Raw genomic sequence first — 15,564 nt, 5'->3', positions numbered from 1 at the left:
TGGGTCTTCGCCCATAATAGGAGCGACGCTCCTACAAGAACACCGCTGTGAGCCCCGCGGCCCTCCGGCGATTAGCCTTTCCGCAGCACCACGGGCCCGCAATTCCAAGTGGCTCAATTAACTCCACAACACATTGAGTGCTGGCGCCTCGCACCTCACGCCTCCTGGGCTGAGGGTTTGGATGTGGGTTCGAACGGGCCACGGTCCGTGTGGAGCTTGCATGTTCTCTTCGCGCTCGTATGGGTTTCCTACCACAGTCCGAACATGTGTTTCAAGTCAATTGGCCACTCCAGATTTTACTAAGCGTGCAAAAGAGTGAGTGAGTGAGTGAGTGAGTGAGTGAGTGAGTGCTCTGTGATTTAATGCTGTCCCAACCACTGTGTACCCTGCTTTGCCTTGTGGTTTCAGGAAATGCTCTGGATCCCAGTGTCCCTGCACTGGACAGGCAGTTGTTAATAATGTACCGGCAGCTCCTTGGGCCCCGAAGCCTCCATTTTCCATATTCCAGAACCCATATTCTGTAAGACACTGGAGCATCGCTGTGTGTGACTGATCCACGCTCTCAGAAACAAGGAGACAACGGCCCTGAGCAGGCCGAGGCCGACGGTGTGCTCCGTCTCCACAGAGGCGCTGATTTGAAACTTCCATTTTTCTTGCAAAACGAACGGGATGCAGCTTAGCTCCACACAGCTGAGAGGCTTTTGCCGGAAACACCCCGATTAAGACTGCTACCCATAAATCCTAGCGATGCTGCCCTCATCCCACTCTGCAGCCTTCCCCCAAACCGGGAAAGTCACAAACGAGGATGGCGGAGGAGGCGCGCGTTTTGGAAACGTGACGCTGAGAGCCAATGCCCTCCCATTCTACCACCAACTGCAGCAGCTGCATTGCGCCCCTTAATGTGAATTAACAGCCATGGTGGAAATGCACTGCTGTTGCAGGTTTGAGTCCCACTGCAGCTGTTGTAGTTTTGATTATGGTATTTTCCCTGATTGATACAATAAAAACTACCCTGATATATAAATTGGAGAATCACCACTAGTAGCTTAGAACCCAAATCTCACACTGGAGGAAAACTACTAACAACGGTGGGGGTTGTATCGTCACAGATGTCCAGGTACCTGTGGCCCTTCAGTTTGAATTTGGGGCAGGACCATGAGGTCAGTCAACACAGACTCTTGGTGAAAGTAGACTAGTGTAAAGTATTTTGCTCTTTCACTTCCTAAGTGTCTTTGGAGGAAAAACATCAACTGAATGAAAATGTTGGAAAAACTTCTCTAACAGAACGCTCTCTAACGAGCCTCTATTTCTCATAATTTTGTGTAGGTGCGGTCAGTTTGACAGATAGTGGGCCACCGCGGCGTGCTAGCGGAGCAATCGCACCTACACAAAATTATGGGAAAAAGAGGCTCGTTAGAGAGCATCCTGTTAGAGAAGTTTCCCCAACATTTTCATTCAGCTGATGGCGACTGAACCCAAGTCGCTCTACAGAGAAGGCCTACGCGTTCAGGTTCAGCTCGAACGTGCCGTGACATCACAGGGCTGCTGGATGGGTCGGGAGCTGGTGGGGGGTGGCCTGTGGAACGAGAGCGCTGTGCGACAGAATGAATGTTTCCACTTGAAAAACATAAACAGAGCCATTATAGACTGAGTGTCATATGCCTCGCTTCAATGGCCACTCGCCAAAAACAAAAAAAAAGAATCTTGTAACTGCAAAGTTGTTAAATGAGTCATAACTAACACGTTCACTTGAATTTAAAAACAAGTTGCGTGTGGTGTCTGACCTCTGCGGTCGAGCACACGCCTACTCCCATGATGCTGGAGCATGAGCTTTACGGTCGCTCCGCTAGCACGCCGCGGCGGCCCGTCCGTCAAACTGACCGCACCTACACGAAATTATGAGAAACAGAGGCTCCGCCCCTACAAGCCCCACCTCTTGGCCACACCTACCATGACAAACACCAGTACACTAACCGTGTCATCATCCAAATCCTTCCTCACACATTTCCTTTCTTAAATGCACAGTGTCACTCTATAGGTATTATATTTTTATTATATCTTATTATATTTACATGTAAACAATCATCTGTGGTCTATTAACATCTCGCAGCTCGACAGCTCACGAGAAGCGATCTGAAGCCCATTAAAGCGTTGCTGGTAACTCCATTAACACCGGCACGTTTTTTGTTTATCCAGAATAATTACATTTTTGACCCCAGGTTTAATTAATAGTCTCCCCCCCCCCCCCGTTTGGAAGCTCAACTTGCGCTGAAGCCTTTTGTGCTTCAATAAAAAAATACTCGAGATTGTTATACAACAATTAAAGCTTCAAATTGCTGTGTGCCACCGAGCTGTCGCTCACATTTTTTCCACTATTATTCTGGCTGTTAGACTGAGTGTAGCAGCCAGCCCCCATCTCCCATGGCCAGTTGTGCTCTTAGTTGTGTTCTGCTCATGGTCAGTGTGTTTTTTACCATTTGCACAGGTAAACTGAGAAACAGGGGGGGGGGAGGAAAAACAAAAAAAAAAAAAAAAAAAAAGCTTTAAAGATGTTAAATTTCTGGAGTTCACGCAAACAGAGTTGGGGGAGTGCAAAGGAAGGGCTAGTTTCTGCAGTAAAGCCGTATCAATCTGGCCTCCGAGTTTTGGTCACCCCTGTGGGCAACTCAACCACTACCATGCCCGTCCAGAGGCCGCTCCGGCAACCCCGTCCTTCGAGCACGGAGGCACGGTCGGGGGAGCCGGCCGTGGCAGCTGGTCCCCCTGTGCTTAATAAGAGGCAGCGGAAGGGGCGCGGCGTCAGCGTGTGATGGGATTAGGGGTTACCTGGTGAGGTGCAGTTGGCGCCGGGTGCTGTCCAGCCGCTCCGTCAAGCCCAGCGCATCGGCTCGGGCTCGGCTCGCGTCCTGCTGGGCCGCCTCCAGACGCTGCCGGCAGCCGCTGAGTTCCAGGCCCAGCTTCTCTGCTTCCTGTTCCCGGGGGCAGAGGGAGAGGCAGGGGCAGAGAGGGATGGAGCAGGGTGGGTGGGGGGTGTCAGGGCGACAACGGCCAGGATTGTCCACGTTTCACTGCCCCTTTAGTTGACAAATGTATACTACAAATACTACGAAACAGAAACGATGACCTGCCTCAAGTGTTTAGTAAGATTAGAGCGACGCACACAAAGACACACTGAAACGGGGTTTCTACTCCAGTCCTGGAGAAGTTACTCGCATTTAGCCATGTTACCGAGCCGACTGTCCGAAAAGACGGCCTGCTCAAGATCCTCTTGCGCAGGATGGACAGAGCAACAAACCGCAGCTCTGAATCTAGAGCGTCTCAGGGGACACTTGTAATTGTATCACCCCAGGTAAAAGCCACACTGTCACCTAGAGAGGCCAGTTTATAGTGTCTGTTTGCTCTGCGGACACGCGGCCCCTCGTCATGTGAAACCAAAATCCGCTTCCGTAAACTGCATGCTGATCTGATACACAAATATGGTTTCATTTCTTGGACACAAACTGTTCCAGACAGCGAATGTTTTGCATAAATTTTACATTTAAAAAATTTTAATTCCTGTCATTAATTTCTCAGACATAAAGTATTCTAGTTACAGAATGCTCCAGTAATACCTGCCGTCAGCGCACGAGTCGCTGAGCTGGGGGCTGGCTCTCCATTGGGTGTATCTTTGGCGCCACCGTGTGGGGTGGAAACAACGCAACCTGAACTGAGGTATACGGCATTACTGTATATGCTAAAATATTACACTGCCCCCCACCCAGTCTATAACTTACACTACAGCCATTCACAGAGCTGGATACTTCATTAGAATCAATAACTTAAGGGAGTCGGAACTTCGAGGGTACAACAGTAGGTTCCTACCTGACATGCAAACTTCTCGGTGTCAAACGGAAGTACTAAAACATCAGTGTGAGTCTGAACTACTGGTGACAGTGGTGTGTGTGTGTGTGTGTGTGTGTGTGTGTGTGTGTGTGTGTGTGTGTTAGAGAGCGCGTGCATGCAGCCAGCTGGCTCTGAACTCTTACCTGCGCCACCTGCTCCAGCTGTCGGGCGTTCCTGGCAACCTGATCCCGGAGCTCACGCTCTGCCTCCTCCCTCTGCAGCTGGGCCTGGGTCAGCTGGTAGCGCAGCTCCCCACACACCTGGAGACATGGTGAGGGGGTAAGTACAGCCAGCATTCAGAAGGAGAAATACCCTGATATGTTCTTATCGTCAGGGCCACAGTTAAAAGCCTGTGTGATACTGTAAATAGGTGACTGGCGCCACCCAGGGGCTGCTTGCTGCTAAAGTGGGATAAGGTGCAGTGCTGGACAGTGACGCACATCGATACACACGCTGCACTCGAACCTTGGCCGGTGATCATCTTAGTGCCTACTGAGTTTGACTCAGTCAACAACTCCCCAAAAAACTGACAAAGACAGAGGGGGAAAAAAAAACAGGAAGCTGCTATATCCAATCAAGAAGCTGCTGCTGGCTTGCTCCGCCTACTGAACCCAGGTGCAAGAGGCCTACCCTGCTACTCTCCTCCTGCTGGGAAGTGAGCCTCCTCTGCGCCTCCTCCAGCTGTGCCAACAAAGAGCTCCGCTCCCGGATGTCCCGGTCGAGCTGGCCCTCTAAGTCCGCCACCTTCTGGGACAGGTGTGTTACCTGTGGAAAGAAAGAGTCAGAGAGCTGGTGAACCCCCTGCCCAACCCAATCCGGGTGGTAAGCAAAACATTTAAAAGAGTCCCTTAGCAAAACATGACATATCTATGTGTTACAATAATATAAAGTAGCTTACAAACAGAGCTGGGAGGGAAAGGCAGTTTATAACTCATTTTGTTTGTAATTCCAAAATCATTTTTATTATTCTGTGACTCAGACTTAGTAAAAACTTTAAACAAAAAAAATCATAATGCAGACCCCCCTCACTTTATTTATGGGTTCAGTTCTGTAGAATCTGGGACTACAAGAGGAAAAGGTTAAAATAATAAAATTTAAAAAACCCTATAAAGCACATTACTTTATTATAACTTGGCTACATTATAATTCAATGATCCATTTTTATTTTCCATCTCTCCAAACTCCTGGCCAATGCTCACGTTGACCAATTCATCACTATCCCTGCCCTTGCACCCTTCACCAAGGTACGTACCCTGAAATGATGCAGTAAAAATTACCCAGCTATAGAAATGGGTAAATTGGTGCAAGTAGTTTAATGTACAAACCTAACATTGTAAATTGCCTTGAAGCGTCAGCTAAATTAATAAATAACAGTAAATAATAATAAATAACAGTCCTGTACAGCAACACTCATCTTGCCATTGAGCACCAGACGCATCCTGTCAGCACAGTATAGGAGCGATCTAACACTTTTACCGTGTTTGGGTGCTCTTTACTCCTTTTTACCTACCGGCTGATTGCTAAACACAGGTCATGTTTCTATTTGCAACGAAAAGAAATTTTAGAAAACTCAATGGATGGAGATGCACTTAAAAATGAATGAGAATCTTTGCATTGTTCAAAAGCAATAACAGGACTGCTCGTAAGGCAAGGAATCGGCACATTTAACAGTGGATAACGAAGGACACCAAGGGGCACGTGAGTCATAATCCAACCGCTCAAATGTAAAACACGGTGTGTACACAGGTGACACCAGCGCAGCAGCTGAGGACAAGTACCAAAGAAAGACACAAGGCATGGTAATGTCTGTCTGTTTTTTTCTGCCATCACATGGGGTGATCGGTGGGGTGGTGGGTTCGAGTGAGAAGGCCTAATTGGTTTTGCCAGCCTTCCTGCTGTTCGTATTATGCCATCGGCATCCACTGCGTCTCATGCAAAGTCCCAGGCGAAAGCCAAAGTGTTATCAGAGTAATGACACAGTAACCACTTTCCACCACCTCCTGAGTGATGCATTACGAAAGCACGGTTTTACCTTGTCTGATTCTGGCACTTTGACTTTTTTTTTTGCTTCTCAGCTGGGCCTTTCAATCTAAGACGAGTGAAGGGTATTTCACGAAGGGGATTACCATGGTAACCTCAGCAGACAGGTCTACACCAATGATCAGTTCTGATTTTATTTTATAGTGTGTGAGTGCTAGAGAGAGTGTGTTCCACTGATGTATGGATGAGTGACCCAGTATAAGTAGTGTATCTAATAGTGTAAGTCACCATGGTGAATAAGATGTGTGGGCTGATAACACTATGTAGAGTTCATTGGATATCGCTTTGGAAAAAAGTGTCTGATAAATAAATAAATGTGAAATGTAATGTAAATCTATCAGGAGTTTCCTTTAAATCATCCAAATAAATGAAGAAACTCACAATGCAGGGACATGGTGATCTGGAACCTATCCCAGAAACACAGGCCAAGATGAGGCAGGGTACATCTTAGACAGGATGTCAATCCATAGCAGTGTAACACTTATATTAACCGACTTCAAAAAAATTAAAATTATTATTATTATTAAAATTAAAGGAAATTTTAAAAAAAATTTAATGTCAAACTTCTATTCAATCTAATCTGCTGACCGTGATCTCACAAACACTTTGGGCTGTTCGGCTTCTGGCCACTTTCAGTTTTAATATACAAAAAAATTCTTGATTTATTTTTAGGAAAGGCAACCGTAAAAGTCTTGGACTTAGCTATCATAAATAAACATGTTACGTCAGACTTTTCATTTTAATGTGCTTAGTAAGTTCAAACTACATTCAAATTAAAACCAAAAGGGAGTGAAAAACAGATATTCTCTTCAAAAAATCCTTTTTGCCGCCTCTTCACTGACACCGACTTCGATACGTGAGACATCAGCTGTAAACACTGTGGAAGTGAGTTGAATCAACACGGTACCACATTCCTATTCTGCATGAATGTTATACTGCCAACTAGTGGTTGGGTGCAGAAGCACAAGTCATTTGTTTTGTAACAGACAGGAAGTGAAGGAGGAATAGGAATAAATCTGGAATTAGGAATAAATAAACAGAACGGACAATGCCTGTACCTTTGAAAATCTCTAACTCTGCCATTAATAACAAGGAGCAAGTGCAATAAGTCTCGTTATACAGATCTGTAAGGCTCAGGGACAGTTTTCCTCTTCTTCATACTCTCCTTGAAATTCGGAGAGCACCAGTTTTACGCCATTTTACCCAGAGTGCACTGCAGTTAAAGCACACTTCACACCGCATGTTGCTCCAGTCCCACTGTCTAACAAGGCCAAGAGTTTGAGCACAGCAGTTTGCGTGAATAAAGCATTTCCCTCATTCAGGGGTACTTCTGAATATATTATGTTATTTCTGTTCTCTCCAGGCTGACAGTGTCTTCCAGCATCTGCCACCCGCCCCCTCCAGCTCGTTTGAAATGCTGCCGCTCGCCTGGCGCATAATAATTCTCTCCGCACACACGGGAACACACAGCTGTACTCCGGCCTCCTCACAAGCTCTCTGTCACAGCCAGGACCCAGTTTAAAACCCTCACCCCAATCACCAGGTCCCCTCACCTCTGTGCTTGTCCTCCACCTACATGCCCTCTGCACTTCATCCCTCCAGAACACACACAAAAACATTTCTCGTTCACTCTTCTTGGATCCCATCTGTGAACATCAGTTGTGTTCACACTCCCACCACCCTTCTCTTCCTGATAACTGTCTATGCATCCTCTCTTCTGCATTACTCATCTTCCTCATTTTACCTCTATTTTTAACACTGGCTTCTTTATCACAGGTTGACTTTGCCCTGCAAACTTCTTTTTGGCTTGATAATTTTCTTGATTAAATTACTGTGTGTAGTCCAGTGCTATTGGGGCTAAGGTAACACTTATTTGGGTTCTACAAATGTAATACTGTAACTGGCTTTAGATAAAACTAAATAAAATAATTGTACTAATGTTTGCTGTGTATTTAGTGAAACAGCAGTAATTATAACTAAAATGAACAGGGAATGGTTCAGCTGCTGTGACCATGTCTTTCTGACAGTTCCAACTTGTTAGAACACAGCTCATAGCATACCCACAGTCACCACTAGGTGGCAGGAAAGACCTTGCTTCAGCATAGAAAGGGTCAGGGTTGTGAAGAGGTTGGGGAAGGTGAACCCAAGAAACCGCCTTAGATTGAAATGGGCTGCACTCATTACATCCTCGTAGGGCATCTTCACCATGGAAATGAGAACGACCCACTCAGCATCAGCATCTCAACGGAGAAAAGACTGACCGTCTGCGCAAGCATCTCTTTCTCCTTCCGGGCCTCGCTCTGCGCCTCCTCCTTGGCCTGGGCAAGCCGCTCATGCTCGGCCACCAGCTCCTTCTCCAGACGCTCCCGCAACCCGGTGAGCTCCTTTCGCATCTGGTCGCACTGCACCAGTGCCTGTGGATGGATGGATGGATCACCCACACTGGGAACACACAAGCTTCTGGCCATACAGAAGCTCCATTCAATTTACACTGATGTCTGAGAAACTAAACGTCATTCACCACCTGTCAAATCAATAAGTAATCTCTAATAATAGTGTATCCAAGGACAGATGAGGCTAGTGTTCTACATCTGTGATCAGTTACAGTATCTACAGTGAAATCATGCATTTACCATGAATTTATGTTGAACTTAATGCTCAAGTTTTATTAGCTACAGAAATAATACTTAATATGTTAACTGTAAACTAGCTTCTCATCACAACTGAGACTAGAAGTCTGTTAAAAGCTCTATTAGCTTGTCATTTGTATCGCTAAGCCTGCCAGTAAAAGCTTGATAAGTCAGACATCCCTCAAGTTATTTGCCAGCCAATTTCTGCAAAAGTCTTGGATTTAGTAATAATAAATGAAAAACAGGTTGAAAGACTGTCAATATTTTAGCTAATGGGCAGTAGGAAGTGTAGCAGAGCTGCTGCCTTGAAAATTTAGGGAAACCTATAATGAAGAAAATGCTATTAAAAATTAAACTTTTAAATGTCCATTTTCAAGAATTTGAAATCTGACAGCAACACAAGGAGCTACTGCATCTGATCAACAACAATTCAGTGCACACGGTACACTGTGCGTCTGTTTAGGTGGGTACTGTGCTCTTTACTACACCACATGCTCTGATAACGCTGTTAACAAAGGCGAGCGTGTATGGGAGGGGCTCACCATCGTCTTCTCCAGGCTGGCTTCCTCTGCCGCCTCCATGGCCCGTTTGACTTGCTGCGAGGAGGCCCACTCACGCTGTTTCACCTCTGCTTGCGCGGCCCGCAGCGAGGACAGCGCCGCCATCAGCTCATCCCTCTCCCTGCACGGCCATGTAGGGATGCTGGATATCAGGGCTTCGTCTTCATTCACACGCCCACGCCCACGCCCCCCCCCCATTCACCACTACCACCTTCCACAACGGCTTGGAGAAGGAACACAACCAGAACTGGACAGAAAGAGATCCCATCCTTCATTATCATACCCTCAAGAAAAAGTCGACGTGAGTCTCTCAAAGTGAGATTCTAGAACAGGCTATTAACTTGAAAGCATGAGAGAAACACACAAAAAGGGATCAACAACAGGCTACTTCAGTACAAACATGGTATTTATCCGGCACTGCCTTAGCATGGGGAGCTTTACTGGATTGTACTCGTTCTCGCTGTCAAGGGGCTCAGCGATAACAGAGGAGCCTTTCGCTGGTTGGCAACCAAGTGGCCTGGCAGCCGTTACGCCTCTTTAATTGAGCGTTTTATCATTTTCAGATCTCGCAGTAGAGCCCCCTCGTGTGTTGCAGCGCAGCAAGCAGACACATTAGCCCGCGAGCCAACAACCTCAATCAAACGTGCTAATCAAACGATTTTAAATACCCGCTAGTTCCGCTGTCATTCAACCTGTGCACCTCGCAAGGGCTGTAGTGAAATGGGAGGGAATTGGTCACCATGGCGATCATGCAGCCCAAGGACAAAGTGCCCATTCGCCAGCTCTTGAATTTCCTGTTCTTACCTGGTGAGCCGCTCCACGGCCTGCGCGGGGGCGCTAGTGTGCGTCTGTGCCAAGACAGCCTCATGCTGGGCACATTTCAGGCACAGCCCACCCACCCGAGGGGTGCCTCCTGTTGTCGTCACCGCTGCTGCCACCTCCTGGTGTCTCAGGCGACCTTTGACCTCCTCATACTCCTTCTGCGTGGTAACCAGCTCCCTCCTGAGGGAATGAGAGTCACCGTGATGAACCCTGTCATACCAAGTGTCCTCCCGCTGCCCCAACCTGCCTGAACGGGGGACACAAAAAGTGACAGACGAAGATGGAAGCGATACATGCAACACGGTTTTATGGACCCCAGGAATAAAACGCTCACGTCAAGAGGCCAGATCACTTTGTATGTGTTCAGTAGTTGCTTTGGACATCACGCTTCAGAAATAAGCCTCAGAAATATTGAGCCGACCGTTCCCAAGCAGAATCCTGAGCACAAGCAGCACATCTTCCTTTTAGGTGCCTAACAGGAGAACCGCACATCTCTCAACCTTGTCTCGATTGCCCTGGTGTAGATGTCTGTTTATGAGAACAGGATGACCCACCTCAGAGCCATCACCTGGGCTTCCAAGGTCTCCGTCTGGGCTTGATGGAGTAACCTGAGCTGCGCCTGGTGTGTGAGGTACAGGATCAGCAGGTGATTGGTTCGAAACGGCAGGAGGACACACAAAAAAAGGATAAAACAACACCTGCACTACAGCGTGCACATTTCACAGACATTCAACTTAAAATTCTATTTTTGAAACCAGGAAAAGGCACCAATGGATGCACTGTTTGGTGAAAAACAAAATCCATGTGAACTATATGAACAATGTGTTGTACACTGGCTCCTCAACTTACACACAACTGAGACCTGAAACCTGTTCGCAAGTCACTCCAAGGTCACTTTTACCGCCAAGTCAACTGTCCCAGAAGCACAGTATGTGTAGCAGGGTACACTAGCCCATCACAAGCTAATTTATTAAAATTAAAACTCTTAAATTTGTAGAACAGAAAAAACACAATCTCTACAAGCTTCTATTCAATCCAGACTACAGACCCATTCATCACATAAGCACTGAATGTTTGTCAGGTTCCAGCCACGTTAAACTTAACTAACTTCATTACAGCCAATAAAATTTTCATAAGACATATCTCTAAAAAAACATTTTCTGCACAAGCCCCTATTCCGTGCCAGCTGTTGACAATTCATCCCATAAATACAACAATCACCATGTTATTGAACAAGTACAAGGAACACAAGCTGTAAACAAAGTTGAAGTGAGTCAAAAATTTGTAATAAGAGCAGCCAGTGCACACTGTTCTTTTGCCTTGATCTTTAGCATGATATTTTGGGAATGGGCACAAATCACATAGTGTGACGGCATAATATATGGGTAAAAATTTGAATGCATAATTAAGCAGTAAGCAGAGCTGGAACAGAAACAGAGGTGACATTCTGTGTGTAGAATGGATGGATGGACAGAAGTCTCACACACCAGTTCATTTTGCCATCTGTGACTCTCCTCCTGTTGGGGGACAGTGGGGGACAATATGGACCTTGCAGGTTTGGAAGTACCGTCTGCTGATCCTAGACTGTCCTTCTGAACCTTTAGGGGAGGAAAAAGGCAAATAAGTCATCCTTAGAGAATCCCAACACTTTTACATGATGGAAACTCTCTGCAGCTTAATGAGGTTTTCCCAGTCTGCACTATGCCCCAGGCACACAAGCACACAAACGCATCCTGCCAAAGTTACCGTGGTGTCCAGGATCGTGTAGTCCTTCAGCGTGTCCTCCACTGTCCTGGACTTGAGCTCTTTGTGCAGTTTCTCATTCTCCAGGACAACCACCCTAACCCTGTGTTTCATCCCTGCTAGCTCTTCCTGCGAGAGAGGACACCCCGGTCACACACACGAAGGTTCCTGAAAATTACACCATACACCAAACAGACAACGAGATGTATAAACAGGCCACAGCTACTGTACACCAGCTCTTCACATGACAAACACAAATGGGACCAGACTGCTGTTCATTACTGAGTCACCTTCACCACTATGCTGTAATCAATAAAAGCTTAATAAGACATCCCTTGATTTATTCATAGTGTAGATTCTCTAAATGCTTCAGATAAAACTATACTACATAAAAAACTAATTTTTTTAAACTAACTTGAAACAGTACAATTAAATATAACAAAATCACTGAACATAATGAAAAAAATACACAATCTCCACAACCTCCAGTTCAATCCCAGTTTTTGGAAGAATCCCTCCGTAAACATATTTGGCTTTATCTTCTACACAACAAATAAAAGCTTAATAATACAGGAACCCCCCCCCCCCTTTTTTTTTTTTTTTTTAAAAACAGATTAGGCTCTGTGAAAGTCCTGGATATAGCTACAAAGAACAAAAATACACTGGAAGACTAACATCTGACAATCTAGCTAAGTCAATGATGAAACTAATTTGAACTGACGAAAATACATTTACTTCCTTTCCACAAACTACTTACCAGTGTTGACCAATTCATCCCATAAACACGTGCACCATTGCTAATATTATTACTAATCACAATCACCCTGAAACAGCAGAAAATGTGGAATGAGTTGAATTAAGGTGGTGCTGCACTCCTGTTCTATTGAAGTGTATTTCCCTGCCAACTGAGGGCTGGGTGTGGAAATGTATGTCATGTTCACTCCACAGTAGATCTATTTTTTTTTTTTTAGTTAGGCAGATGGCGAAAATAAAAGAATAAACTGTACAATGTCGATATGGTCGCAAATCCATGGCTCCGATGTCTAACACGCAGAGTCAATGCACTGTAAAGTAGGAGTGCAACAGTGTCGGTTAAGTTTATGGCAAACAACATTTGACAGACATCAATTCTTTGACCGATCCTTCATGACAGACACAACAGACCCGCAGACGGACCTTGCAGAACTTGACCTCAGCCTCCAGGTGCTGGATGTACTCGGACTGGTTGTGGATGATTGGGACAAGATCCTGAAGGGAAGGCAACTGGTTCTCTGCCACATCTGAGCTCCTCTGCTGATTGGCAGGAGAGAAAGAGGATGCTGTGGAAGACTGAAGAACAACAGGCCTGGAGACACTCCCACATGGCCAAACTGACAACCTCAGTCATATACCAGTGATTCAGAGATGATAACACTGCAGTGAGGTATCTTCGTCTCCTGCTTTTGGCTGCAACCTTGTCCAAATACCCCCCTTGTTTGTCACCATAGAGGTACGCGACTGAACCGACATATTGCCCGTAGTGCGTTCTGCAATCATGCCAACCTGTGGGAAGGACTTCCACTTGGGTGAGGTGGGAGAGCCGCTCTCCTTCTGTTGCTCCTGCAGCAGTGCCCTCAGCTGATTGACTGCAATGCAAACAGAAGAGAAGAACTCACTACTGGCGCCGGCGGGTCGAGGACTCAAAACATAAATGAGTTTGAACTAAAAAGCATAATCGACTCACTCTCCCAGTATCAACCAAACACAAGCGAGTTGTATAAACAGCTGAGAGACATACTGAGGCAGCACATGGCGTCTGAAGGATCTCAGATCGAATCCCTCTCCTACTGTAGTACCTTTTAACAAAGGTACTTACCCATATGTAAACAGTAAATCATGGAAAAATTGATTATATAATGCAGTAAGTACTTGAGGTGTCAGCTAAAGACAAATTAATGCTGCTTTATATGCAGTACTGTGTTTTGTAATAAAACCTCTCTGAATATAACATCTGGGCAATGAGCTCAGTCAGTTACATTTATTATTTGCTTACAAGCCAAAAGCCACTTACGTGACTCATTCATGATAGGGTATTGGAGTAATTCAAAGTAGGTACCCTGGATCAACGGTGCTAAATGTGGGCAGGAGTCACCGGGACTCGAACCAGCAACCTTCAGGTAAGTCCTTCTTGTCTTTCACACAGCTCCAATTTATTACTCTAATAAAATAGAGTTTCAATTAGCGCTTCGTACCCGGGTCGCTGTTCTTCTGCTGGCTCCACGAGTCCTCTGCCGTGCTGTCCGAATCCAGCTCCAGGTTCGAGTCTCTCACGAGCTCCGCGCTTTCCGCGAGGACGCCGGTCAGCCAGCGGATGCTCCTATTTGCCTTTTCTGTGATCAGAGCGAGAAAGACGCCGTTGAGGACACTAATATACTAACTCTGCAAAACTGTGAGGAAAAAGGCAGTTAAAATAAGAAGGCAGCACAGAGCCTGGCTGTTGTTGAACAGCTTCACGACACTAAGAAGTTTTTTAGACACCTCTCAGTTCCTTCTGATGGTTCCCAAACTCTTCCTCATCTGAGCCCAGTTTCGACTCCATTGCAACCGACTTTAACTCTGTAGTCAAACGTTTAAAGCCTAGTGTAAAGGAGAAAGTCAGTATGTACTGTGTTTGGTGGATAACTTGTAGTCCCCCCCAGTCTTTAACCGGGACCAATCGTTTTAAAGCGCACGCTTCCCTAAACTCCCGAGGGCGCATGGGTATTGTAGTTTTTCTGGATAATTTCCGTCCGACATTTCTGACAGTAAAGAGGCAAAAAAACTACAAGATCCTGCGGATGTAGTTGCCAAGGCGACGTAGCCTGGACGCGCCAATGACGCTGAGACCTGAACCCCCCCCGACCGTCGAGCAAGGAGCAGCCGTTGATCCATCCTCTTGGAATGACAATGAAAAAAGACGCTCCTGCCTTTTCCTCCGCAGCGACATCGCCGATTGGCTAATGCGAGAGAACGTTTTGAAACGTCTCCCGCTCACCCTTTTGAATTCGTCAGCGGGCACGTCAGTCACCGGTCATGGACACGCCCACCGAGTCGCGTTGGAACCTTGGACGCTTGCTCTCGAGCGCCGCTGTGCGCGAGCACAAGCGATATTGCCGAGCAACCGAGACGAATAGGAGGCTCGGGCGCAGGGATTGGGCTGGGCACTGGGAGCCTTGTGTCGCCGCGCGGCCGCGGAGGATACAAATAACACCATTTCTGACAATCTACACAGCGAAGAACAGCTCGGGAGGGGGTAAGGGAGACGGCAGTGAGAACGAATCATCATGTTATTCGCTGAGGTGAAATGGCTGTGCGCCGAGGATGAACGTGGTAAAAAATGGGTAGGAGCGATGCGGACCGTTTGCGCTAGTCAGACGAGCGCCTCGCGCCTCGCGCCGTTGGCGGGCTGTCCTGACGAGCTCCTCGCGCCGCGCCGCTCCTTAGTCAGTCTAGACTAGTGTCTTTACTCCTATTTTGTTAGCGATTTTATCGCTGATATTTTTTCCTAACAATTTTTTTAACAACGACCGCTCGCTGCCGCGGTGGTTTTGTATGTTGTGGTAAACAAACAATGGTGTGACTCTACACCTACCCCGCCGCATCCACCTAGGTTAGCGGGTCTCCATTATTCCCAGAGTGACAGACACGGCAGCGGTTAAAAATGTGCTCAAAAATTAAAAAAAAAAAAAAAAAAAGCGACTCCAAATTGAAATGCACCAAAAAACGGCTTATTTAATATCATGCCTGTGTCGCCACAGCTGCAGCAGTCTGATTGTCGCCAGCTCTCTGGTTGTTGTACAGAGATTAATTTCGTTGTGACGAGCAAAGAGCGGTGAAAAATGGACATTTTCTTACCCGAAAAGATGATT

At 46.4% G+C, this 15,564-nt stretch overlaps 2 protein-coding genes across 8 annotated transcripts in view; one reads left to right on the top strand and one right to left on the bottom strand.

The window, feature by feature from the left end:
• The window catches only part of sdccag8 (SHH signaling and ciliogenesis regulator sdccag8), a 48,777-nt gene extending 34,440 nt beyond the window's left edge, over positions 1-14,337 (bottom strand). Inside the window, exons 1-13 of the mRNA XM_029251595.1 lie at positions 14,195-14,337; positions 13,909-14,046; positions 13,220-13,302; positions 12,854-12,970; positions 11,681-11,806; positions 11,422-11,532; positions 10,489-10,553; positions 9,917-10,114; positions 9,095-9,233; positions 8,184-8,336; positions 4,513-4,647; positions 4,026-4,142; positions 2,827-2,969 (exon numbers count right to left, since the gene is read on the bottom strand). Of these exons, the coding sequence (XP_029107428.1) occupies positions 2,827-2,969; positions 4,026-4,142; positions 4,513-4,647; positions 8,184-8,336; positions 9,095-9,233; positions 9,917-10,114; positions 10,489-10,553; positions 11,422-11,532; positions 11,681-11,806; positions 12,854-12,970; positions 13,220-13,302; positions 13,909-14,046; positions 14,195-14,255 (1,586 nt within the window). The 5' untranslated portion in view covers positions 14,256-14,337. The remainder of the gene's footprint in view (positions 1-2,826; positions 2,970-4,025; positions 4,143-4,512; positions 4,648-8,183; positions 8,337-9,094; positions 9,234-9,916; positions 10,115-10,488; positions 10,554-11,421; positions 11,533-11,680; positions 11,807-12,853; positions 12,971-13,219; positions 13,303-13,908; positions 14,047-14,194) is intronic.
• A 450-nt stretch (positions 14,338-14,787) lies between these two features.
• cep170aa (centrosomal protein 170Aa) overlaps positions 14,788-15,564 on the top strand; it is a 53,236-nt gene continuing 52,459 nt past the window's right edge. For all 7 annotated transcript variants that reach the window (XM_029250947.1, XM_029250946.1, XM_029250944.1 and 4 more), the window contains exon 1: positions 14,788-14,948. The gene's annotated coding sequence lies outside the window, so the exon portion shown is untranslated. The remainder of the gene's footprint in view (positions 14,949-15,564) is intronic.

This window comes from Scleropages formosus, chromosome 4 (assembly GCF_900964775.1).
Source record: "Scleropages formosus chromosome 4, fSclFor1.1, whole genome shotgun sequence".
Lineage (NCBI taxonomy): Eukaryota > Metazoa > Chordata > Actinopteri > Osteoglossiformes > Osteoglossidae > Scleropages > Scleropages formosus.
Note: the sequence above shows the minus strand (reverse complement) of the source record. Positions and strands in the feature narration are given on the sequence as shown.